Consider the following 24,474-nt stretch of genomic DNA (forward strand, 5'->3'; position numbering starts at 1 on the left):
CTTTGCCTGTTGACGGAGAACCAACAAGTGAAAGTTCCACCGTCTACTCTTAGCTTAACAAGGAAGTCCTTGAAAAGAAAATAGCAACTTATCCACAAAATTATGTCTTTTTGGTTCAAAAACAATATAACTGCACAGAACTGTCTTTATGAAAATATGTATTATTTTTCCAGCAGATATGCAACAAAACCTACTTTTATGTGTTGACACTGAAACATATTTATGTATTTTTTTTGTATTTATTCATTTTTATTCACAACATGAAATAACACAGAGTGTATTCGACCTCTGAAATAGCAGCGCCAGGCTTTGGCTTTGATTTAAATTTCATGAGAGGCTTTAATAAGTCACTGTATGAGGTCATGGAGCACATCCAAAAATACACGTTCAAATATGCATACATATGGACATCAGATGAAAACAAATCAAACCACCTAAGATTCTCCACCTCTGTCATTTTCTCAGATGTAAACGTCCATTTGGGTAACAGAGCGAAGAGTCAGTTTCCGCTCAAACACACATGTGCTGAAACGAACTCAAGAACGGAGGACAGGCGTCGCTGCAGTTTTCATGACAGTACAAATCTACAAGTAATAACGCACACAAAATGTATAGATCATTCGTGTGAAGAAGAACCTTCCAGTGCAAAGCCAGAGTTTTACAGTGAAAGGAAACTAAGAGAACAAATTGAAATTCTTTGCTGCTCAAAAACGGTCTTCACCTTAACCTTCATAGGTAACCTTCTCTTAAAATATAAAATGTTTATTGAAATAATTCCTCCCTATTTTCGAACTAGCCTTAACTCTAGTACTATTGTGGTTCTGCCAGGAGAACTGGGCAACACTGTTACAACCATGTCTTCTCCGTGACCCACAAGTATGATACAGGGCAACTTTAATAAGCCCAAAAACCAGTTTAAAATGTCATGTGAATATATAAAGATTATTATTATTATTATTTTATTTTTTTATTTTACCCCCCCAGGGGGTCTTTTGTGGGCTCTAGTGTCCCTTATATCAGTGGTCCCCAACCCCCGGGACGCGGACTGGTACCGGTCCATGGACCAATTGGTACTGGGCCGCGGAAGAAATAATTAAATACTTCCGTCACGGCGCGCAACCCACCCCCCATTCCCCCGGTCTGCAGCGAATTTTCGAAGTCTTGACCGGGCCGCGTTACTAAAAAGATTGGGGACCACTGCTATAATGAATCCAAAAAAAGGAACATAGAAGAAAAAAAACGTTCTCGTGTGCACCATTGTAGCCAGCTTTCTCTCAACTTTACCTTACCTTCTGTCGGGATTTGAGATTTTTATGTTTATTTTGAGTTCTCTGTGTTCTGAGTCCCTGTGCTGTCCTGTCCTCCCCTTGATTGTTCCCTGGTGTGTCTCGTTTCCTTGATTACCCTCTGTGTATTTAACTCCACCAGCCTTATTCCGCCCGTCAGCGCCTGGGCATTGCCACATGCATGGTCCTTATGCTGGACTACTGGATCCTGCTACTTCCGCACCTGGGGCTGGCGGAGTTGCAGCAGGAGGCAGAGTGGGAGCTCCTGACGGCGGTTGCCGTTCTGAAAGGCAACATTCTGCCTCCCAAGCCGCACAGTTTCTCCGCCAGCCCAGACCCAGCATCTCTGGAACCAGCACCTCCAGAGCCCGCAGCAGCCCCCTCTCCTGCAGCTCCAGAGACTGTTTCTCCTGCCCCCACCATACCTTCAGCCGTTGCTGTCTCCGTGCCTCCAGCCCCTGCGTCCTCCACACCTCCGGTCATCACCACTGTGGCTGCCGCTCCCACGCCCACAGCAGCCGTCGCTCCTAAGCCTGCTCCAGCCCCTCGGCGAACAGAGCCCACTCTCGCCTTCGCTCCGGTCCCCATGGTGATGGGTTTCCAGGCGGCCGTCTGACACCGGGCCGACAGGGGGCGCGGCTGATGGCGTGGCCTGTCCCCGTAAGTGAGCCTTCGGGCCCAGTTAGTGGGTTCTCGGCCCCTTCAGAGCTTCCTAGTTCCTCTGAGTTTCCTAGCGTTCCCTCCGAGCTCCCTAGCGTCTCCTCCAAGCTCCCTAGTGTTCCCAATGTTTCCTCGTCGCCCCCTAGTGCTCCTCCTGAGAACCAGCCTCCTAGTGCTCCTCCAGATTCTCCCAGAGACTCCTTGTCGCCGCCTCCTGTGGCCCGGTCCCTGCGCCGACGTTGCCTGGCGGACCCGCCTCCCGCAGCCTGGCCTCTGTGCCAACGTCGACCTCCGGACCAGCCTCCAGGGGCCCGGCCCCAGCACCGACGTTGCCCGCCGGACCCACATTCGGCTCCTTCCTGTGTCTCCGCCCACCCTGCTGGGTTGATTTTTGTTGTTATTTGGACTCTGGCCCCCCGTCCTGCGCCCCTCCACCCACCCTTGTCAGGTCCTCGTCTCATTTGGTGTCATCGTGCTATCTCTGTCTTTACGCCGCACCTCCTGGTTCCCATCCCCAGCGCCACGGACGTCCTCCGGACCTCCTCCGGCGCCGTGGACGCCTACTGGACCTCCCAGCGGCGGACGCCCGCCGGACTTTCCCCGCGGGTTCCATCTCCTGTGCCTCCGCCCACCCTGTTGGGTTGTTTTTTGTTGTTATTTGGACTATGGCCCCCCGTCCTGCGCCCCTACACTCACCCTTGTTGTGTTTTGTGTTTTCGACTTTGAGCCCTACACTGTATTCATCCTGTCCTTCTGTGGCTTTTTCGTAGATGTAGACGTACCCATTGCTGCAAACGTCAGCTCCACAGTCGATCTTTTCCAGTGATACCCGCTCATCCTCCGCCTTAAACACCAGTTCTCCACACATCAGATATGTGTAAAAGCTGATGATGCCAGAAGTAGTTGAATATCTCCAGCAAATGAGGACAGACATCGATGCTTCCTCTGGACACGGAGGACAGATGATATAACTGAGTTCCATTTTTTACAGGAACTTCCAGGGTTGGGTCAGGTATCACCGGATGTCTGATATCATCTAGACTGTCTGGCCATGGCAGCACCAGGGTCATCACATCAGTGTCATTAAAAAAGCAATGCCTCTTTTTGTTGGACTTGCAGGTGTCGCAACTTTCTGAAATTCCATTCCAATAATTCGCCAGAAGAGTTGAAATGGTGTCATTTTCTTGTTTCTTTGGCAGAGGAATGAAAGGACCAAGGTCACGAATAATTCGTGAACACTTCTGACAATGTTCGCAGTAGTCAGTTGTATATAGTTTAGCGTTTGTGTAGATGCCACACTCCGCCAGATAGTGCAACATGTAAAACAAAAAGACTCCTGGCTTGTCCCCATGTTTTACATCCTTAATCTTCAGAATATCAATGATTTCGTTCTGAACAGCAAAGACTTCATGTGGAGGAAAGTCTCTTCCTGGATGGCACATTGCTGTAAAGAAACATCTTGCAAACAATGGTGTCGCTGAAAAAAGTTCAGAAATCTCCTCAGGATGCTGAGACACAAACCTTCTGACAACAGTCAAGTTAATGATGCTTTGCGTTGTGGAATTCATCCAACAGTTAAAAAAGGAGTTGGAGAATTTGCAAAAATACATGGCTGGGTAAATATTTACATCCATGGTGTCGAAATCATTGGTGACATTCTGATTTCCGTCTTCTGAGTTTTCTTCTTCAGAAGACGATTCCTCTGATGAAGAAAACTTGTACACTTCTCCAAATTCTGTCCACATATCCTCAGCATTTGGGCTTCCAGAACCAACTTCCTCATCCTTAGAGGAAGCATCAATGCTCTTAGTGTAAATGCTGTCGTTATGGTCAGGGTCAAATTCAACATCATCTTCAGAGCTTTCTTCATCTGAAGACCATTCTTCTGATGAAGAAAGCTCAGACACTTCATCAAAATGTGGCACAACATCATCCTTATCTTTAGTGTCCAGGTTCTCAAAATGGTCTGTGTGACTTTTAATTTCTGTGTCTCCAGAGAAGGTTTCAAAATCCAGCTCCATTTTGCTATCAGGAAGACAGATGCTTTCCAAAGCAGCAGTTTCTCCAGATGTCTTTACTGTCAAACATGTATTGGTGGTAACTTCCTCGACTTTAGAGGAAGCATCGATGTCCTTCTGATTTTCAGGAAAAATGTCAAAACTCATGTACTTCCCTGTCTTATCCTCTTCAAATTCTCCTGAATTTCCATCGTTTTTTACATCGTCTTTGGCGACAATGTCAAAACCTGAGTATTCCAATCTTTCATCTTCAGATGTGCTTTCTGAAGAAACATCAGTGGGTTTTTCATCGTCTTTGGCGACAATGTCAAAATCAGAGTATTCCAATCTTCCATCTTCAGATGAGCTCTCTGCAGAAACATCCTTGTGTTTTACACATTCTTCAAAGAAATCTTCAAATCCAAAATACTTGTATCGTTCATCTTCAGATGAGCTCTCCTTTGAAACAACACTGTGTTTTACATCGTCTTCAGCGACGACGTCAAAATCAAAGTGTTTCGAACCTTCATCAGTTGAGCTCTCTGCTGAAAGGCCTTCATCTTTAATCCGATATCCCAGCAACTTTTCTACTCCCTTCGTAACAAGATACCCAAGGCCCCAACCGATAGTTAAAATCATTTTGACTGCAGTTGAAATGGTTTCTAAAATCACTGTTCGAAATCGTCTCTCTATCAAAGTGTTGTACCTCCAACGGCGTTGAAAAGCAAACTGAGAATTCTTGGATTCCAAATGATAATAATAATCGCTTGAACCTTTATGACATCATCGATGAGAACACCAATGACATGATGATGTCACACGACCTGTGTCAGGTTCTTGTTTGTTTTAGTTGCTATGGAAACACAAGGAGTTATGTATGAGATAAGACTACTGTCAATTAAAAATGCATGCGTAGGCATCTAAATTTGTGAATTTAAGTCAGTAAATGTGCATAAATGTAAGTTTTGTATTTATCCTGTTTTTCAACTCATACGTACGTGTAACTTTACCTATGAGAATACTCGTAAACAAATAAATTAATACAAGTGTTTTTGATTGGTTTTATAGAGAGTAAGTATTTTCCCAGAAGTTAGACACACATCAGTCACATTTAGAAACTGGCTCTAAACCATCTGCTTGATCTATTTTGAACTGGGAGTGAGGAGGATCCTCTTCAACTTATCATGTCTTGCCTTAATTACTTGCTGTGTTCATAAGGAAAACATTGGCTGGCTGACGTCTCTGGTTTTCACTGCTTAGCTGTGTCATTTATATATTTCCTCTGTCCTGTTGTACAAATGCTTTCTTTAAACATTTTATCTCCAAAAATATAGAAATGTTATGGATGAAATGAGCAACTCACCAATCGGTAAGATGGGTACCAGTCTCCACATCATCTTAGATGGTTTCTGAATTTGTTCTTCATAAATGAATCACAGAGAACTGAATAAGATATGAGGAAAAAAGTTACTTGCACAAATTCCTTCTCCACTGTGAAACTAATAACAGCTGAATCATCTAGTCATGTTGAATTCATGATGTGCATCACGCAAATCTCCTTTGCATTAGAAATCTCCTCTGAGGACAATAGTCTTGTTCAATGTGCCCCTTTTTTTAAATTTGAGCCCCTGCCCCTCCATAGGTCTCTGCACGGCCCTGCTCCCTCCCACCCCGGGCCGCGGCAGCAAAATTGCTAAGTCTTAGCCGGTCCGCGGTAATGAAAAGGTTGGAGACCACTGCCTTATATGATAGTTGGCTGACAGGAAACGGGGAAGGAGAGGGGGAAGACATGCGGCAAATGTCGTCGGGTCCGGGAGTCGAACCCGCGACGGCTGCGTCGAGGACTCAAGGCCTCCAAATATGGGTCGCGCTAACCCCTTCGGGTCGGCACACCCCTAAAGATTATTTTTTAAGTATTTCATGCAACTGATATGTGTAATTTGGACAATTTTATAATAAGCATTGATTTGTGTAGGTAGATGGTATGGTTTCTGTTTGTGTCACAATGTGTGGTGGTGATGGAGGACTTAAATGAGGTAAGGTAGAGATGGCGAGTAGTTTTAAAGTTTTAATTTTTAAAAATGATGAGCAAAAAAACATTCAAAAAAAGCAGGGATCACAGGGAGCCAGAGCAGGACAAAAAACAAAGAAACCAGGAACAAACAGGGACATATTGAGCTTTAACTGGAGCAACCAGCAAGGAGTGACTGAGAATAAGTTATATATATATATACATATATATATACTATACGTTGTTCAGTATATATATATATATATATATACTGAACAACGTACAGATGGCTGATTAGAAATGGGTTGCAGATGTGAGAGGAGAGAGAGAGAGAGAGAGAGAGAGAGAGAGAGAGAGAGAGAAAACGGCACATGGGTCGAGTGAGCATAAACAAACTGGGTAATTAGAAAAATAAATTTAACTAACAAATAACTAGACATAAGGAACATAATAAAACTAAAGTAACTAAAGAAGGTAGAACTAAATTTATGCAACATACTTAGAGTCACACCAATATTTTCTTTCTTTGCACTGGTTTATGGAATGTTTTTTCTTTATGTTTTGGAATACAGTATTGTCTATTTTTCTACAGCCAAGTCTATTTTTGTCAGTCATTATTTACATGCAGAGAACGGTATGACTCTGGAGCACATGTCGTCCTCCGACGTCTGTATCTCTGCTGAGATAGTAATGAGTTCACTACAGACGTCAGTCCACCCCGACCAGGCTGGAAGCAAACCTGATCTCAAACAATCTACTAAAGGGCAAAAATGTCTCTGACTGCTCTAGTGAGCGTCTATTAACACAGATCAGGTCAGAATTTAAAATCATTGGCATTTAGGCAATTTTGCTCATGGTTTACCTTGAGAACTGTGCCTGTTCTTGGTGAACAACATTTAATTTCAGATGAGTGGCTCTGACCCGACTCGGCCACTATTAAATCAACCCTCTTATTTCATTAATGTAGCCATGCATGTCCGATGAACGGCTGCATTAAAGTCAAAACAAAGAGAGCTACACTGATCCCATATTGTAGCCACAGAGTCTTTCCAATGGTCCCCCATCACAACCCGATAACCCCGAAACGTTTCAGAGTCAAATCCAGTCTGACCCGACTCGGCCTCAAGCAGACCCTAATCTCAGATTATCTTTGTAGTCAAATAAACCAACATTTTTCAGACGTTGGAAATGTTTGCACCTTGACAGAGTCTTGTTTTACCTCCGTGTGATTAACTTTTAGACACAGCAACGAGGTTGGCTGTGGAGAAACACAGAAGAGAGGCTGAAATGAAATCGCAGCAGTTCGAGCAAAGCAATGTGTGGTGTAGTTGTTAAAGGGAAGGAAATTGATACATGGTTTTGAAAAAAAAAAAGTAAATAAAAAAAAAAAATCCAAAATATGTGAAGTGTATTTGTATTCAGCATCCCGGAGTCAACCTTTTAGTAGAGCCACCTGTTTTCTAAAATCACAGCCGCAAGTCTTTTGAGATAATCATCCTGCAGATTTATCTGTGACCTGCTTAACTACAGCTAACGAAATAACGAAAATAGAAAAAACATGTTCGATTACTGAAATAAATAAAAACGGTAATTAATGGGGGGAAAACCATAACAAACTGCAGCTATATTCTGCGTTCATAAAACTAACTAGAACATATTGAAATTATAAATATAAAATCCTTCGTTTTTATGTTTAAAAATCTATTTATGAGCCTTTGGAACTGATGTGAAATTGATATTTTTTTCCCCACGCCGAAGCAGTTTCCGTCAACTGTTGTCAAATTACGCCGCTCCATACTCCCCCTGGTGGCTACGCTGCGCTAGTTCGCAAAATGGCGACAGCAAAAGTTGGGGGAAAACACATGTCGGTTGTTTAACAATAATTGAATACATCTTTTGAAAATGATATCTACTGTTATCCATTACCCGATCAATGTACATACATAATCGCAATGCAATACTTTGACCTTTTATAAATTCGTACTTTTTGAATTTGAAAAAAGTAAAACATCAACAAGTTAATTGGGATTTTTATATTTCAATCTTCACCTCCATCTTCCAGAGATTGGGAGGATGACCTAAAAATGGTCTCTGAAGATTCATATTAGCATATTTTTGCTGCTTCATTGCTGTAAAGCCCTGATACACATCAGCATCTACATGGTAATAAGGTCGCTCCTGTTTTCTCACAAACAAAACGCAAGCAATTTATCAGAGCTGGAGCTCGATGAGATCACTAACGTCGCACATCACCAGGCGTTGTGGCGTCATTGCAGGGAGAAATACAGACAGCTGCTTCAATATTGCAAAGCAAAAACATTAGGTTTTCTCAGAGGACGTCAACTGCTTATGGGAGTACTCTGGTTTTGGGTTGAGAATGCAGTTAGGTTGCTGTTATTTCATGAAGGATTGTAGCTGCCGCCAAGTTATTTCTAAACCCTAAAATTATACCTTATCTGCTCTCGGCAGGATTCGCTCTTTTCTGAGTGAACGACAAGTGAAAGGAGCAAACACAAATGTGTTTTTTTGCCGGTAACTTCCAGATTCTCTCGCCGTGTCGGCTTTGGTTCTGCCGGTGGCCGATAGAAACCGAACCACTGATTCCGGGAATAATTGCCTTTCACTTTGGGAGCGTGTTAAACAATTATGCACCGCTTTGTGTTAGTCGTTCACATCGCATTCCCGATAAAATAATTCGGTCTGCAGTTGCAGCGTGTCAATGTGGAAGAAGTGGTAAGAAGGGTTATGAATGTTATTATGGTTTTTAATGTAACCTTTATTTTGCCAGGTAGGTTTGATTGAGAACAAATTGTCAATATCCTTTACACCAATGCAAAGGAGACTGCAAGGAAATCTGCAGCAATGCTTTGCAAAAAGAGCAACTTAACCAGGTTAAGTTAAACCCATGAAACGATACGCAGACGTTCAGTCTGCATTGATGAAGATTCAAGCACTTCGGCAAGCCGAGTGCTTGTAATGGCCTCCCATGTCTTGACAGCCTAACTCGTTTTCTGACTTATCGTTTTCTGATTGCACAACACTAACGTGTTCAATACTTACTCTACCTGCTTTCCAATAGCTACAGTCAGAGCTCACATCTCCCCCCGTTCAGGTGAAAGACTCTCTCTCTTGAAGCACAGCACCAGTTCAGCCAGAGCTCGGAGGTTGTTGTTCGCTTTATTCAAGTCTCACAATCATTTGCTCGTTCACAGTGCTGTCAGCTGACCTCTTACATCATCACCTCGTGATTAAATACAAGCTGTCACAAACTGTTAACATCACAAAAAACCTATTAATGTCATTAGACATGTTCAAGGAGACTTTTGTCTTCTGCTAAGAAAAACATTTTTGATCACTGATAAAAGAAGTTGACTGACGACGGGGGCCAGACTGCTCGACTCTGACGAGCCCCAGCAATCTCCTTTGTCTTCTCGTCATGGTCACGTTGATGGGTAGAGAAAGGGCGTCTGGCATTTAAATGTAAAGACACGTCACAGTAAGCATGTGAAGAGACCAGCAGCCCACTCCAGTCCTTGCATTCCTGAGATGACACTTTCATATCGGCAGCGGCAAGTGTCACAAGGGTCTGACTTAACATTGAAAACTCACATCCTGTTTTCATTTCCGTGTGTCTCCACAGTCCCTCCGCCGCCGCGTCATCATCCGGCTCTCACAGAGCCACACATACCGTCGGCAATCACTTCTGTGAGGATGAAAGATCAACCATTTCCACTTAAAATGGAGCAAAGTTTCAGTCACCGTGACAAGCACTTCCAGGAGTGCTCTGCGGCACTGGGAGTGCTTTTTTTCCTTTTCTTTTTTTTTTTCTCCTCCAATAATTGAAAAATCTCCAACAATTTGCTCCACTGCCACCATGACTACAGCGTGTGGCACATGATGTCGACTAATGCCGTGGTCCTCCCGCTCAGAGTGGCTCGCTGGCAGCTCTGACTGTGTCCAGGTTCGCCCGCCTTCCTGAGCCGCGACATACCGTCTGCTTCTTTTTTTTTTCTTTTCTTTTTTTGTCCTCAAAGGCAAGTTTTTCGGAGGCCTATGTGGGGCTTTCGACTTTCACGCTTGTGACCGTAGCGGTGAAACAGCGCTGGAAAAGCCGCTCCGGGTCCGACGGCTCGTTGTCAGAGTCCACTTTCCTGTTCATCATGTGTTTTCGGAACCCCTGCGGACCGGGTCCACCGGCCGCTCTCCCTTGGCTGGGTCCCTCGTTGGGGTCTCCGGCTGAAAAACACAAAAGACAAAACAAAAACAAAAAATCACCAAACCACAAAAAAGGGTGTTTACACCAAATGCTGGGTAATGGACCGGAAAAGGGAAGAAATCTGAGCCAAAAATATTACCCGGGTCAAAATTCATGACCTTGTTTAGGTAGAGAAGAAGCTAAATGAAGCCTTATCATTATCAACTGAGCAATAATGAGTCAAGTTGAGAGTAAAACAAGACATGTGTTGTTGCACAAATGACACAAGTTTAGTAATCACCTTATTTTTATATCTTATGGCACTTATGTAAATTTTCTTTGTTTCTTTTTCATCAACTTTTACCCTTCAAATTGGTTAAAGTCAGCCGGACCCTCAACTTTCTAAGAAAAAGTGGACGGCCTGAAAGAACGGACTATTTATTTGTATCGAAGATGCTCACAAGTCACCTTTTCCAAGTCAAGTCTCGAGTCTTGCAGGGCCAAAGTTCAAGTTACGTCTCAAATCTCTGAGGGGCCAAATCTAAGTCTAAAGTTTTTCAACCCAAGTCAGAATCAAGTCTCAGGTGTCTAATGATTAAAAAAACATTTATTTATCAAATCAACAACATCTGCTGCAGCTCTAACCCTGCATCTCTGTAGGTTGGGTTTCTAAAACTGTTAAAAGTTGCCACATGGACATTAGATTCCTGTTGTATTTCCTGACAGTTATCCGTTAATCTGTTAGCATTTAATTCACTATACAAAAAAACTGGATGATTTAGAGTATTTGGAAAATTGATCCAACATATTTAGCTGCTTTGTAAACATCTGCAGCTGCGCAGTAAAAAGATTTAATATTGATCTGGCACTTTCTATGATTTAAATCAATCAGATCACTTCCACTGTGTATTCGATCTTTTTCGAGAAGCGGTTTCCCACTGTAGGTGGAGAACGAGGTCAGAGATGGGAAGGCGTGGAGTTCACGCACAATAATGGGACATTATTGATCATAATACAAGGTAAATAAATTACTGGGTATTTTTTAAACCTAATAATACCTGATCTGATCTCACTAAGAGACAATTCTGGTAATAGTATTTAGAAAACAGAGCTTCTTTTGTGGTCGGTAGTAACCCAATAACAAACGTGGAGTGAGGATTTTTCTCCCCACACGGGTTTTCAGTTGATAAAATGAAAACGCCACATGCTTTCAGAATTACTCTTCAGCTACAATAACCTTAATTTCTAGTCTGATGGGAAAAGCTGGGAAAAAAGCCTCCACTGATTGCAGGAATAATTTAGTTTTGCTTTGAGTCCATAATGTATCCGATGAAGGCGCAAGTTAAACTTCTTCTGATTAAAGGTGCAGCTTTGCAGGGACATGTCAGCAGGTTTGTGATCAGCGAAACAGACAAAAATGAATGAATTTAGCTAAACTTCAAAAAAGTCACTTCAAAAAAAAAAGTAATTCTGAAAGCATGTAGCGTTTTCACTACATGCATAAACCCACTTTGCTACACTTGTTGCCTTCTTATCCGAAGATGTTATTTCACTAAGGCATCCCAGTAGTTTGACTGAGCTCTCAGCTTTTACTGTCTCAACGTTGTGTAGTAATACAGACGCTTCTCAGCTGAATATCTTCTGAAATTGCAAGCATTTAATATCTGGTATTTCTACCATATGCTTAGTGTTCATAAATAACCTTGTTTGGGTTGTTTTAAATCACTAATTTTGACAAAACAGGGCTCTGTCTGATTAGCGGCTAGGCTAGCCTTCCACTGCTTTGAGGGTTTTCACTTTTCTCACTTTATCTCTTTAGATATTGATGTCACATGACCTTTCAAGGTATCCAGCTAATCCCAAGGGGTTGAGTTAATGACTGTAGTTCACGCTACAAACCAGTTTATTCACTTAAAATAACGTTAGCTTTAAGCCAAGGATGTAGCGAATGAAAGCTAGTGCTAGCTAGTTTCTGTTAAAGGTTTACACTGTGGAACACATAACGTTGGGTCTTGTTACGTATCTGTTACTATTTTCAAATTACTTATGGTTTGCCTTTAAGTTGTTTTTTAAAATTTTTTATTTATTATACTTCTTGGTTAATCTTAAAAAATACTGGGGCTACAAATTAGCCTTTGTTTCTCAATTCCGGACCTTACGCCCTACTGCATGTTTTAGGTGTTTCCCTTGTGCCACACACCTGGATTGAATCTGTGGCTGATTAACAGGCTTCTGCAGGACTTGATGACTGCAGAAGACGTCATGCAATCATTTGGATCAGCTGTTCTGAAATAGAGCCACATCGAAAACATGCAGAGCAGGGGGGCCTGAGGACTGGAATTGAGAAGCACTGGGCTAGAGGCCTTTGTGTCATGTAATGATAAAGAGAGAAATGCTGAGAGGTAGCAGAAAGCTGAAAGTAAACTGTTCTACCAAAAATGAGGAATATCGATAACAAAAAACAAACAAATTCGAGGGAAAAATCCAAGAACAAGAACCCATCGGAAAACAACAACAAACAAACCAGACTGCTAGCAACAACAGGAGGAGAAGGTGTGAGGAGGTAGTTATACTGAGGAACTTGAGTGCAAATAGGGAACATAAAATTATGCATTGGGTCTGGACACTATTATTAACACTATAAATTAAGAAAAGATTGCTTGGAGGCATAGACTCTTTTGAAGTTTGAAGTGATGGGTTCTGATTTGATCCAATCGCTAACCTTTGGTATGCAATGTGCCAGCTCTTTTGTAAAGACAGACCCGTGTGAAGCTTACTGGAAATGTCATGTAAACAACCATCCCCAACTGCCAAGAGAGAAGTGCCAAACTGAGCTACATCTTTCTCCAGCAATAAAATGTCTTAAACATTCCTGTTGCTCTGACTTTATTTGTTCCATATTTGGAACGGCTTCGTTCACTTCCTCCGCTTCCATTGCTAAACTACAACCGTCGGCAGGAAGTTGACCTCGTCGTTCACGACTCCTCCTCCTGTTTGCTGATTGGCCAGGATGGAATGCATTCTGGGAAATCTAGCTCAACGGAACGTAGGAAGGTGATGTCCAGGTTAGACAATCACTTCTTAAATGTGACATTGTTTTAAGTTTTGTGTCTGATGAAATACACATTAAATGCATGCATATAAACAATCAACATCTCACCTGCAGTGGATACCACTAAGATATTTATTTAGCACAATTCCATAGTAGCCGGTCTGGGCAAACGCTAACAGCTAGTCACGATTAAAACGCAGTGTTACTACCATAAAGTAACTTCTGTTTAAAAACACGTCATTGCAGTTTATTCATATGCAGTTTTATGCAGCAAGAAGTGGGCAGAAGGTTATTTGCCTCTGGCATATCCTGAAGCACTTCTGGTCAGACTAGTTGATAAATCATAGTAGAGTCAAACGCAAAAATATGATAGCAGTTTAAATGAAAGCCATATTTCTATTGTATTCTCTTTTGCATGGTTTGTTTTTTGTGTGTGTGTGAAAATAACCACTCCGTGCAACCTTGGTTTAAAATTTAGTTTTGAAAAATTGAGGAAATTAAATTACTGATGTCTACTTTGTTCTTGAACCCTATCTTGGAACGTGACTCCACATTTGATCGATCAATAGATAAATACTACATTAGAAATAAGTCAAACTTTGCCTTACGTGCATAAAAAAGTCATTTTCATGTTTACTCATTTATTTCCCTTTGACACTGATTGGAAATAAAGAAAACTGTACATGTTGGTTTGTGTTGTAGCTCAGATGATTACCACTATGCATGTTAATGCATATCAAAGGAGCAGTATTATGTATTTTCCAGGCATATACTGTCATTTTATAGCACAATCAAGTAACTATGTTACCTTCAGGTGTTACAAAAATGCTGTATATATCAAATATGACTTAAAAGAAAATTTACTCTCTCACTTAACGCCTTGAAATTAGGTCTCTGTCTCTCCTGCTCTGTCTGAAACTCCGCCTTCAGTAAGTCCTTACAACATGGCTCCTCTATTAACTCTCTAACAACGTTTTTACCAGCGTTGCACTGAGAAGCAGCTCACATAATGAGCTCAGCAGATCTGCAGTTCCACCAAGTGTTTGCTAATTACTGCTGGCTAGTCTGAAGGAGCTGAGTGGGGGAGTGCTGTGGTGGAAACTCAAATACTTCAGCTTCAAGGAGGAAGGCGTTGCTAGGTCCACCCAGGTGGTTTCCATGGGAGAATAAAGGAAAGAATCTAGGGAACACTACAGATATGTTTTGGATGAGGGAATAACAATATAAAATGACATAAAGCTGAACAAAGTCAACTAAATTAAGTATTTATAAGCATTCACAGAGGCTTTTGAATCTGAAGCTTTTGTAGGAGGCTGTGGTTCCTAATCCGCAACAATACTGGGGATTCACGTTGCTGCTTCTAATATCTTAGAATAACTAAATGCAAAAAATATAAAACTAAGGGCTTGATGTGCCCATATCTCATCCACCTTAGATGGGTTTGTTTCCAACCCAGCAGTTTATAGAGTGTGGTATTGATTTTGAAAAGTGGAAATGCTGCTAACTGTCATGAAGCCAACATTCCTTACTCATCATTTTGTTGCTTAGAGAGCAGGGGCAACGTGACATTTCTACACACTATTATGGGAGGTAAAGTCAACAGGGTTATGAAAAAACTAGGGTGAGATCAGGGTTAGAAAATAACATTTTAAGTGTGTCATAGAGTTAGAGGAGTGAGAAACAGAGAACTGGAGTGAAAGCCTAAAGAGTTTAAACTTGCCTTCCATCAAGCATTGAAAACTTGAAAAGGATTTTCTTGGGTTTTGCATTTTGTCTTGTTTGCCTGCAGCTAGGTTTTTTTTTTTCCAGAAACATGGAAATTCCAATCATGTAACTTGCTGAAATCAAATTCAAGGCCAAACTCAGAAATGACACACTCCAGCAGCACATTTTTTTTAACGTTGAGCATAATCTAAAAGTGGATGTCTGAATCAAGGGATATGTATGCAGCGCATAGAAATACCACTGCTGGTGATGTGTCATAGCTCACCGGCAGTGCAGGTGGTTCAGTTCCATTACAAAACAACCTCTACCCTCACCTGGCACAGAAACACACGCACACACACACACACGCGCACACACACTCAAAGGGTAGAAATCCATCCTAATTTAAGGCTTTCAGGAACCACATTTTTAAAAAAGCACAAAATGAAGAGTCTGACACACACCCATCCTGACCTGGTGCTCTGAGGGGCAGGCCGTTGTCAAGGCGATTGGGTTTGGTGGCTATGAAAAGGTAACAGAGGACGCAGACGGTGATGAGGAAGGCGAGGAGCACCACGGCTGCGATTGATAGACCTACAAGAGCACCGATACTGAGAGGAGACAGGGTGGTGGATTAGGAAACAGAGCTGGTAGGCTAAACAAACAAACAAAAAAACATTAAACAGGTGTCAAAACAGGGGGGTGGGAAGAATAATTAACATTTAAACATGTGCAAACAATTATTTCAGACCAAAGCTACTGTACACTTTGAGATAAATCAGAATGTTTTCATTCTTTTAGTGGTTGAAACCAAACACACTTGAGGGGGAAAAAAACAGAGGGTCACGTAGTAATCAGGTTATCCTGCAGATAATAAGCAATGGGAGGGGGAGGGGGTAAAAGAAAAGCTTTTTAAAGGTTTTATAATCATGTTCATCTATAGACTAGAAAATCTAAAAAAGAAATGCAAACAACTTTCGCCTTTTTAGCAGCAAAAAACATCACTTAATGGCAGTTATAAACACACTAACTAGCTGACAAACTCAACTAAGTCTTTAAGAGTCATTAAGAGAATGTTGGTCTTAAACGCAGGAAAAGTAGGCTCACCTTAGCCACCACATGTATCCATATTCGTAGGGAAAAAAGCTGTTGGGATCATCGCAGCAATATTTCACATCATTAAAGCCGCAACAGTAGACGGCGAAGGCAGCGCTGCCGGGTTTGGGGCAGGAGAAAGCCGCCACGAACGCACCGTCGGTGTTGTAGTAACTGCTGCATTCAGCGCTCATGCTGCAGCGAAGAGGGGTGAAAAAAAAAAAGCAAAGAAAAAAAAAAGGGCGAGGAATACAGATAAACAGCACTTGTGGTCTGAGGATTAGAGAGCAGAGACGGATCCCTGCGCGAGAGATGGCCGTTGGGCACAGGGGGGAAGAGGAGTGTGACTCTGCATCAACGGAGGGAGCGAAGCTGAAGGCGCTGAGGCAGCGAGAGAGAGGAAGAGAGGGAGGTAGAAAACTTTGAATTGGAAGAAAAGTGTGGATCTCTCTCTCTTACCGTCTTCTGACACACTCATCAGCATCTTTATTTCTATCTTTCTTTCTTGAAATGCTGTAAGAATGTGATTATTTTTTCATCAGCTAATTAGGGTGAAGCGGCACTGTTGTGTCTGCCGGTGTCAAGTCACTGTCAGGCACACGTCTGGTATATCTTAACACAATGGACTATGTTGTGTAAGAAGGAGTACACAAGTGGGGTAAGCTTTATGGAGAATAACACTGTTTTGTCCATGAGAGGCTAGAACTGAGAGCAGTTCTGTGAAACGTCACTGAACTGTGCTCGATATGGGAGTAAACTTTACTTTCAGTAAAGGTTTTATAGAGCACCGTCAGTGTTTCCAGAAGTATCCGTTTCTCCCCCCATAAGTGAAGCGGGATGTTCCAATGCCTTCAATGGTGACAGGTGTATAAAATCCATGACCTTGGCATGTAGACTGTTTCTACAAACAACTGTGAAAGAATGGGTCTCTCTCAAGAGCTTTTTGAAATCCAGCCTGCTGCTGTGATATGACGCCATCTGTGGTGTAAGTCCATCCATCTATCCAACCATCGTTTTCTGCTTATCTGAGATTGGGTTGTGAGGCAACAGGTCCAGGAGTGAGTTCCAGACATCCTGCTCCCCAGCGACATCCTTCATGTTGTTCTGGGGAGGTCTGAGGTGTTCTCAGGCTGGATGAATTAGATATAGTCCCTCCAGTGAGATTTGGGATTTCCTAGGGGTCTCCTCCCACTGGGACATGCTCAGCGAACCTCCAGTGGGAGGCACACTTAGAGCATCCTGGTCAGATACCCAAACTACCTTACCTAACTCCTTTCAATGCAGAGAAGCAGTGGCTCTACCATGAGCTTCCTCTGAATGTCAGACACCTTCAGTCATCTTGGTCTCTGGAATCCAGAATCTTTGAATCACTCTAAGGCTCCCACGTACCCTGGCGTACTTCATTCTGCAGAGGTCTAAGTGCACTCGAGGCAGGCTCAACAGGGACATCTACCAGACACTTGGGTGCAACGGAAAATGTTTACAACCGTGTACGTGTACTCTGTGTCACACAGTCAACTGATTGGTGGAAAATGGTGTTCTTATAGAATTATTTTGTATGTGACACCTAGATTATAAAACGCCAACAGTCGGAATGACATGTAGCATTCACACTGCCACTCTGTGCATCGCCAACAGGTGTGTGTTTGATGCCCTGGGGGATTAGACCGGGGCTCGTCACCCACCTAGCTCATCACACTTTCTAGTATCCATTCAAGTTGTGGGAATTTAATGAATTTGGAAGAAATTGGTACGCTCGAGTATGAAATCTCAACCGTGGACTGACATTATGTGCGGAGTTTGTGCAGCTAGCAGAATGCGTGCTGTACGTCCAAGTATGTGGGAACTTTTAGTCTGAGGCCCATTTTCCATGGAAGACTCGGGTAGGAGATAAAGTTCTGGACTACGTAGCCCTCAGGAGGGATGCTCACTACTCACTACTGAATAATTCACAGTCAAGTGTTGGTGCAAAAGTTTGGGGACATTTCACTACCCATAGTTACACACCTCCAACTTTGAGATTTGTGGGTGCATTTTGGGATGACTCGGTTTTGTTCCAACATGACGGTGCACCAGCACACAAAGCCAAGTCAATAAGGGCAAGGATGAGTGGGAAGGAACTTGACTTCCTGGCAGAGAGTCCTGACTTTAATGCAAGAGAAGACCTTAGGGTTCAATGAGAGGAGACAGGGAGCCAAGCTTTCTCGTACAACATTGGTGTTTGACCACACAAACTCTCCTGAAAAGAATGGTCAGGTATTCCAATGGAGAATATTATTAGACAGCCTGACTTGGAGAGCTAAAGCCATTACTGTTGCAAAGAGTCTGCCATGCTGAGATTCACGGTGAACTCGTTGTGGCACAACAGACTTAGGAGACTCTCTGCGTCACTTAGTCCTCTCTGCAAAATAAGTAAGCAAGTCAACCTGTGCGCTCTGGCTGTCAAGAGTAATGCTGGAAATGCATTCAAGGCGTCAACGCTTTATTATTATAAAATCTGGACTCATAAACACAAAGACGACAGAACTTCCTCACATTTTATCTCTCCCACACAGACAGCACTACAACCATTTCTAATAAGGAGGTGGTTGTTGTAGCACACAGGACTGTCAGACAGTGACACAGTCTCTGTCTATCTCTCTTTTGATTGGCAGGTTTCATCAACAATGTTATCATTTTCACGTGCGACAGATATTTACTGCATCCAAAAATGTGTGCATCCACACAAATAGTCAATTTGCAAGAATGGTCAAACATCATGAGAGCATAACAAATATAAGAAAACTTGCAAATATATCTCGTGGCATTCGTCAACACGTTGCAACAGTAAACACAAATGGAGGACTCTTAGTGATAATTGAATGCAGTGGATGAAGATAAATGTATTTTTCTCAGTGGAAGGTGTCTGACACGGCTTCCACAGTAACCCTTAGGCAATAAAAACACTACTCAGACGCTGACAGTCCTCTCCAACCCTTTGTCTTATGTTTTGGTTTTGGAGCTCTCCTTTTACAAAATCTTTTTCAAAATGTTCACTGATCTTCACCGAGGCAAGGAAGACCTGCAGAGCTTTAGGTGGATGTTCTGGGTTCCTGTGTGATCTCCTGGACGAGTCATTTTGAACTCTTGTTGTCATTTTGCTGGGTCCATCACCATGTGGTGCTGTTTACGGCCGTCATCCCCTACATTCAAGTAAATCTCTCCCATTAAATGTTCATGAAAAATATTACAATTGATGTAATCCTTAGTCGCTTTGGACTTTTTAGCGTCAATTATTTTATGTTTTCATTGCTTGCTTTCTTATATTTTCCCATTTTAGTTATTCTTTTTGATTTTTTTCTGTTAGATTAAAAGGGTGGCATGATGTATTTTCCGGCCACACGCTGCCAGTTTACAACAAAAATCGCGTAGCTACGTTACCTTCAGTTGATATAAAAAATGCTGCATGAATCAGACATAATTTAAAAGAAATTTGACTTCGCAATCTGATACCTTAAAATTGGGCCTCTGTCTCTTTAAGAAGATCCCGCTCTTTCCGACATTCAGTCTTCAGGAAGTCATCATAACAGCGTTCTTCCATTATGCCATTTACAATCATCCTTAGGAGCATTACACTGAGAAATAGCTCACATAATGAGCTGAGCAGATGCTCAGTTCCAGCAGGTGTTTGCCAATTGCTGCTGGCTAGTCTGAAGGAGCTGAGTGGGGAAAGTATGGGGCAGGGATGTTCTGTGAGGGGAAGGCTCTGCTTGGAGACTGCAGTATAAATCAAACTAACGCTCCAGGATTGTTTGGAATGAGGGAATGACATTATAATACGATGTAAAGCTTAAAAAAGAAACAGTTTTACATAATACCTCTCTTTTACGTCAGTGGTCCCCAAAGTCGGTCCTCGAGGGCCGTCATCCTGCATGTTTTAGTTCTCTGCTTGGTTTAACTCACCAGAATCAAATGATGGCTCGTTAGAAGGCCTAACAAGAACATTGACCCGCTGAAACAATTGTTACTACCTCCAGGGCGAGAACTAAAACGTGCAGGATGCCGGCCCTCGAGGACCGACTTCGGGCACCCCTGCCTTTACGTGTTTGTTTTTGTTACTGTTCAGATTTCCTTTCCCCTTTTTTCTCTTAGTTTTTGTTCTCACCCTCAGCCCTGCATCTGCTGCCCTTCTCAGCGGTTTATCATTTCCTCATTTGTCCCTACCTGCTCCCTTCCCCCGGTCGCATTCAGTTGCCTGTAATTCTCCTGTTTTCTATTATTATCCACTGATTCTTCCTGTGACACTCTGATTACTTTCCATCTGTCTAAGAGGTTTGTTCATTTTTTCCATCTAGTTCCAGTCTGCTATTTGGTCTTCCTTTAAATCCAACATCGCAACAACTTCTAGGGTTAGGGTTGCGACGCTTGCAGCATTTTATTCCGATGTGTAGCCATGCAACATAAATAAAGGTAGGATGAGGAATGCACTATGAGGAACATAGAAGAACACTGAACTTAATGTTGCCGAGTTTGACTAACTTGAAGCGAGAGCAGCTCCGGTGTAAGACGGAGAGCTTTAGACTGAACTCTGTTCCGTATTAACTGGAAGCTCTACACAGAGAACGTCTCAGAGCAGACTTAATCTTCTACATTCAGGAAAGAAGTCGCGACATTTCTCTCCAAAGAGCGGAGCTCGGTGCCGGCTGCTCTGTGCCGACCGCTAAAACATCTGTCTCACCTTACCCGTTGTCGATAATGGATTGGCCTCCACTTTGCCTGAAATGTAACTATATCGACCGCAGGCTCTGCAGATTGTGCAAATTGGGAAGTTTGCGCCCCGGGTCTGCTGTTAACAGTGCTGCAGCTGCAGCCTGGCTCTCACACAGAGGGGAGGACCAGCTGGAGGCCGGCAGCACAGATGAGCAGAGGTATGAAGTTTGAATTATTCTGCGATGATTTGTTATTTTTTGTCATCTTCTCTCCAGTTTAATCTAACAGGTAACCAAACTCAACATGGCAGATGTTTTCATCTGATGAGTTCGTCAGCTGCCGGGTCTAAACAAAATGATGGTTCAATTACTAGTATATTTATGAGCAGATTTTTTTTTAATCAACATTTCAACTTTCTCATAAAAAGTAAGGTTGGGTCTGTTAGCTTTTATGGCTTAATAAATAAGATCAATTTGAAATAGCATTTTGTTAATTTAAGTATAATATACCCAGGTTATCATACTTGTTATTCAAAATTGCTTTATCTGAGTTTCTCAACAAAAAAAAAAAGGCAAAAAGAAGAAATCTGTAAGTTGACTGACTCTGTCCGGAGGTAGTAGACAGTTCCTGATTTTTGCAGGATAATCTATAACAACACATTAATATTAATAAAGTTGCAATTTGATTTCTAGAATTATTTGAAAATGCCATGAAAAATCTCAAAATTGATTGTTGATAAAGTAGTAGTTGCGTTTCCATTATAAATGTGCGCAAAAACTTTGTCAATATGTAAAAGGAAAAAAAAAAAGTTTACATGAAATATAAACGCACTTAAAATCACACATGAATAAATTTGTTCATCTGAGAAGTCATCGGGAAACGGTGCCGAGTCGTCATCATCATCCTCCTGCCACTTCCTGTCGTCTTCTTCGTCGTTCCCACCAGTAGTAACATCCGGTTGTTGATCACATGACTCGTGTGATTTTGCAAAACACACAAATTTCAATATGACTGAAAATCCACCTCGTCCTAACTCAAAAATTTTTTATCAAAAAACTAGATTTCTTTTTTTCAAAACGACCGTGTTTCCATTAAGCAAATGTATTTTTCGCAGTTTCAGTTTGCGTAATTAAACGCAGCTGATGAAATGGAAGCAATACCTTAAAGAACAGACTGTACATTATGAAGCAAAAACATAATTGACATGTTTTTAAATCCTGTTTAAACTGTAAAACCAGTAAGTGGCAAAATCTTCCACCTCAAATCTCTCCCCAACACTCCATCTTATGTTGCTGATTCTGGATCATTTCACAGAAGCTCTCAATATATTCTTCCCTTCCGCATAAAAACCTTTAAACTAACTATAAAACTGTACTTTATTTATATGAAGCAAGTGGCAGCCTTTTTTCATCACAAAGACTTGAAAGGACAGAGCAAGCCGATCATCAAAAACCAAACTTGCGGGGAACATTTTTGAGTCTTGGCCAATGAAGAGGCAATATTTTATGCCCATAGAGAAAAAACAATAAAAAATGAAAATAAAAAATAAAAAAAACACGTTAAGGTCGGATGCAATCATCCATCTTCTGAATATCGCTTTCTGCAAGAAAATTGTCCTCTTGAAATATGCCGCTTCATATCAGCGAGTGAAAGGCAGTGAAAACATGTCTCTGCTCCGGTCTCGACCCAATAAGACGCCAGAGCAGCTGTGATGAAAAGATTTTTTATATATGATAACCAGGATATGGTAAATTATACATTTTATTTATGCAATCCAGCCCAAACATTACGATGGGGGATGTTTGGGGGTTTCCCTGGGTTTGTGTCCATTTGGTTTTCTGTACTTTTATCTTGATTTCTCTCTATCCTTTGTTATTTTAGTTCGATTTATTTATGCCATGTTATGTCACAGAAAAGCTGACATTGCAAAAAATCCTGGAGTATTGAAGATTGCAATGGAATCCGAACCAAATAGCATTTGATAAATGCTATTGTGAGATATACGTTTTGGATTAAATCGCTTTCATTTTATTGTGGAGTGGAACTGAAATGCAGTCGTCGTGATTTCTGTGGAATACTTTCATAACTACTAAATACCGGTTTGCTCGTTTGTTTGCACTCTAAGCAAATCGTCAAATGCAAAACGTGAATACACAATGCACTGTTGTAAGTTTTAATGGGTAAAAATGAAAAATTAAATTAAAAACCTGGTATGCTTTTCCTTCCACTTCACAATTATGGACTATTTTTCATTAAAAAAAAAAAAAAAAAAAAGACGGCGTTTGTGGTGTTTCCTGACAAAATGTAAAATAATTCGAAAATGTTATGATTGCATCTGAAAGGCGTAGCAGTGCATATCATGATCATAATTTCTAAACAATAATAATAAAATAATTCATAAAAGCTGCAAAGTCAAAACCTTTGTATTTTCCTGCATGTTTTTCAGACTAAGTAATAAAAAGGGATTTTTTTTATTTCAAAGTAAGAACTACTCACAAATTGAACCTCATCTAGTATCTAGCTAAAGAGAGTTTCTTTTAAAATGTTTATTTCTCTTCTGTTTTTATTTTATTTTTATCTTTAAAAAGGAGAGGCATGGAGGATGAGGCACAAATGGACCCGGTGTCATCGGGTTCTTTTTGCTGAGTTGAAGCCCTTTGGTGTCACCATGACTTCAGACTGAAACCTCTGCTGGCTGAACTGTTGCATTTCATGTCATTAGCAGGCTGCGGGCTCAGAGTGACTCATTCAGCTTCCAGTAAAATAGAAATCATGTCGACCAATAGGAACGGGACAACTTTCTAAGCCAAATTGCTGTGATTTTCGTTTTCCAAAAAGAATGAGGATTATAAAAAAAAATGATGGATGAACAACATTAATGAAAACATGTCCTGAAACTTAATGTAGAGCTGCAGCAGAACCTCAGAAACTAGTCCAGAAGTTCAGAAAGCCCAGATCATTTCTGGACTTCAATTCATTTCCTGCTAACATACTTTATCATTTGAGCTTCTTTAAAAACCCAATGTGGACAAATTATTTCACACCATACAGCCAAACTTTGTGCACTTGATATAAAACGACAATAACACTTTATTTGAAGGGGTGTTCGGACATTACGCTGTCATAAACATGACATAGCACCTGTTATGAACATGAAGGAGTCTTCATAAATGTTTATGACTGTTGTCATGAAGTGCAACTTGGTAAATAATGACACTTTTAATCCAAAGGTTCGTTGCCTTGCGTTCAATGAAGCAATTAATGAAACTTTGAATTAGGAGTCCATTAAAAGTGTCAACTTTGCATTAAAAATGTCACTATTTACCGAACGACGCCTTCAAATAAAATGTAACCAATAAGACACATTACAATTTCTGTTCCATTAGTCATAGAGTGAAACAATCTTCTTCTCTGTCAAGTAAAGATTTGGAAATATTTTTCTGTTTATTCATTCCCTGAATAATACCAGACTTTATTTTTCTTCAAATTCAGAAGTTTATACTTAGTAAATTTACCTTTGAACAATTTGGTAGCATCAAACTGTATTCAAGCTTTAGTCACAATACCGATCTGTGGCAAGACTTGACATAAACAGTCCACAGACGCACTCCAAATTGAAAAATTCTCTCTTTTATTTTTGTTTCTAGATGTGCAAAGTTGGTATAGATCCACCTCAAAAGACTCCCAGTTGGACTCAAAATACACTTTTCAGATTGTTTTCTCTTTTTTGAAAGCAATTAAATACAATTTATCATTTTCTTTCCTCTTTTTTCAATTCTTTGTAA

At 41.3% G+C, this 24,474-nt stretch overlaps 1 protein-coding gene across 1 annotated transcript; it reads right to left on the reverse strand.

Moving 5' to 3' along the window:
• Positions 1-9,115: 9,115 nt before the first annotated feature.
• On the reverse strand, positions 9,116-19,179 carry LOC116721879 (protein shisa-like-2A). The gene is made up of 4 exons (XM_032565906.1): positions 19,154-19,179; positions 16,013-16,381; positions 15,380-15,516; positions 9,116-10,190 (listed from the first exon to the last, which is right to left on the reverse strand). Exons 1-4 carry the CDS (start codon positions 19,177-19,179, stop codon positions 10,006-10,008), a joined length of 717 nt encoding a protein of 238 aa, XP_032421797.1. The 3' UTR covers positions 9,116-10,005.
• Positions 19,180-24,474: the final 5,295 nt, after the last annotated feature.

Source organism: Xiphophorus hellerii, chromosome 6, assembly GCF_003331165.1.
Source record: "Xiphophorus hellerii strain 12219 chromosome 6, Xiphophorus_hellerii-4.1, whole genome shotgun sequence".
NCBI lineage: Eukaryota > Metazoa > Chordata > Actinopteri > Cyprinodontiformes > Poeciliidae > Xiphophorus > Xiphophorus hellerii.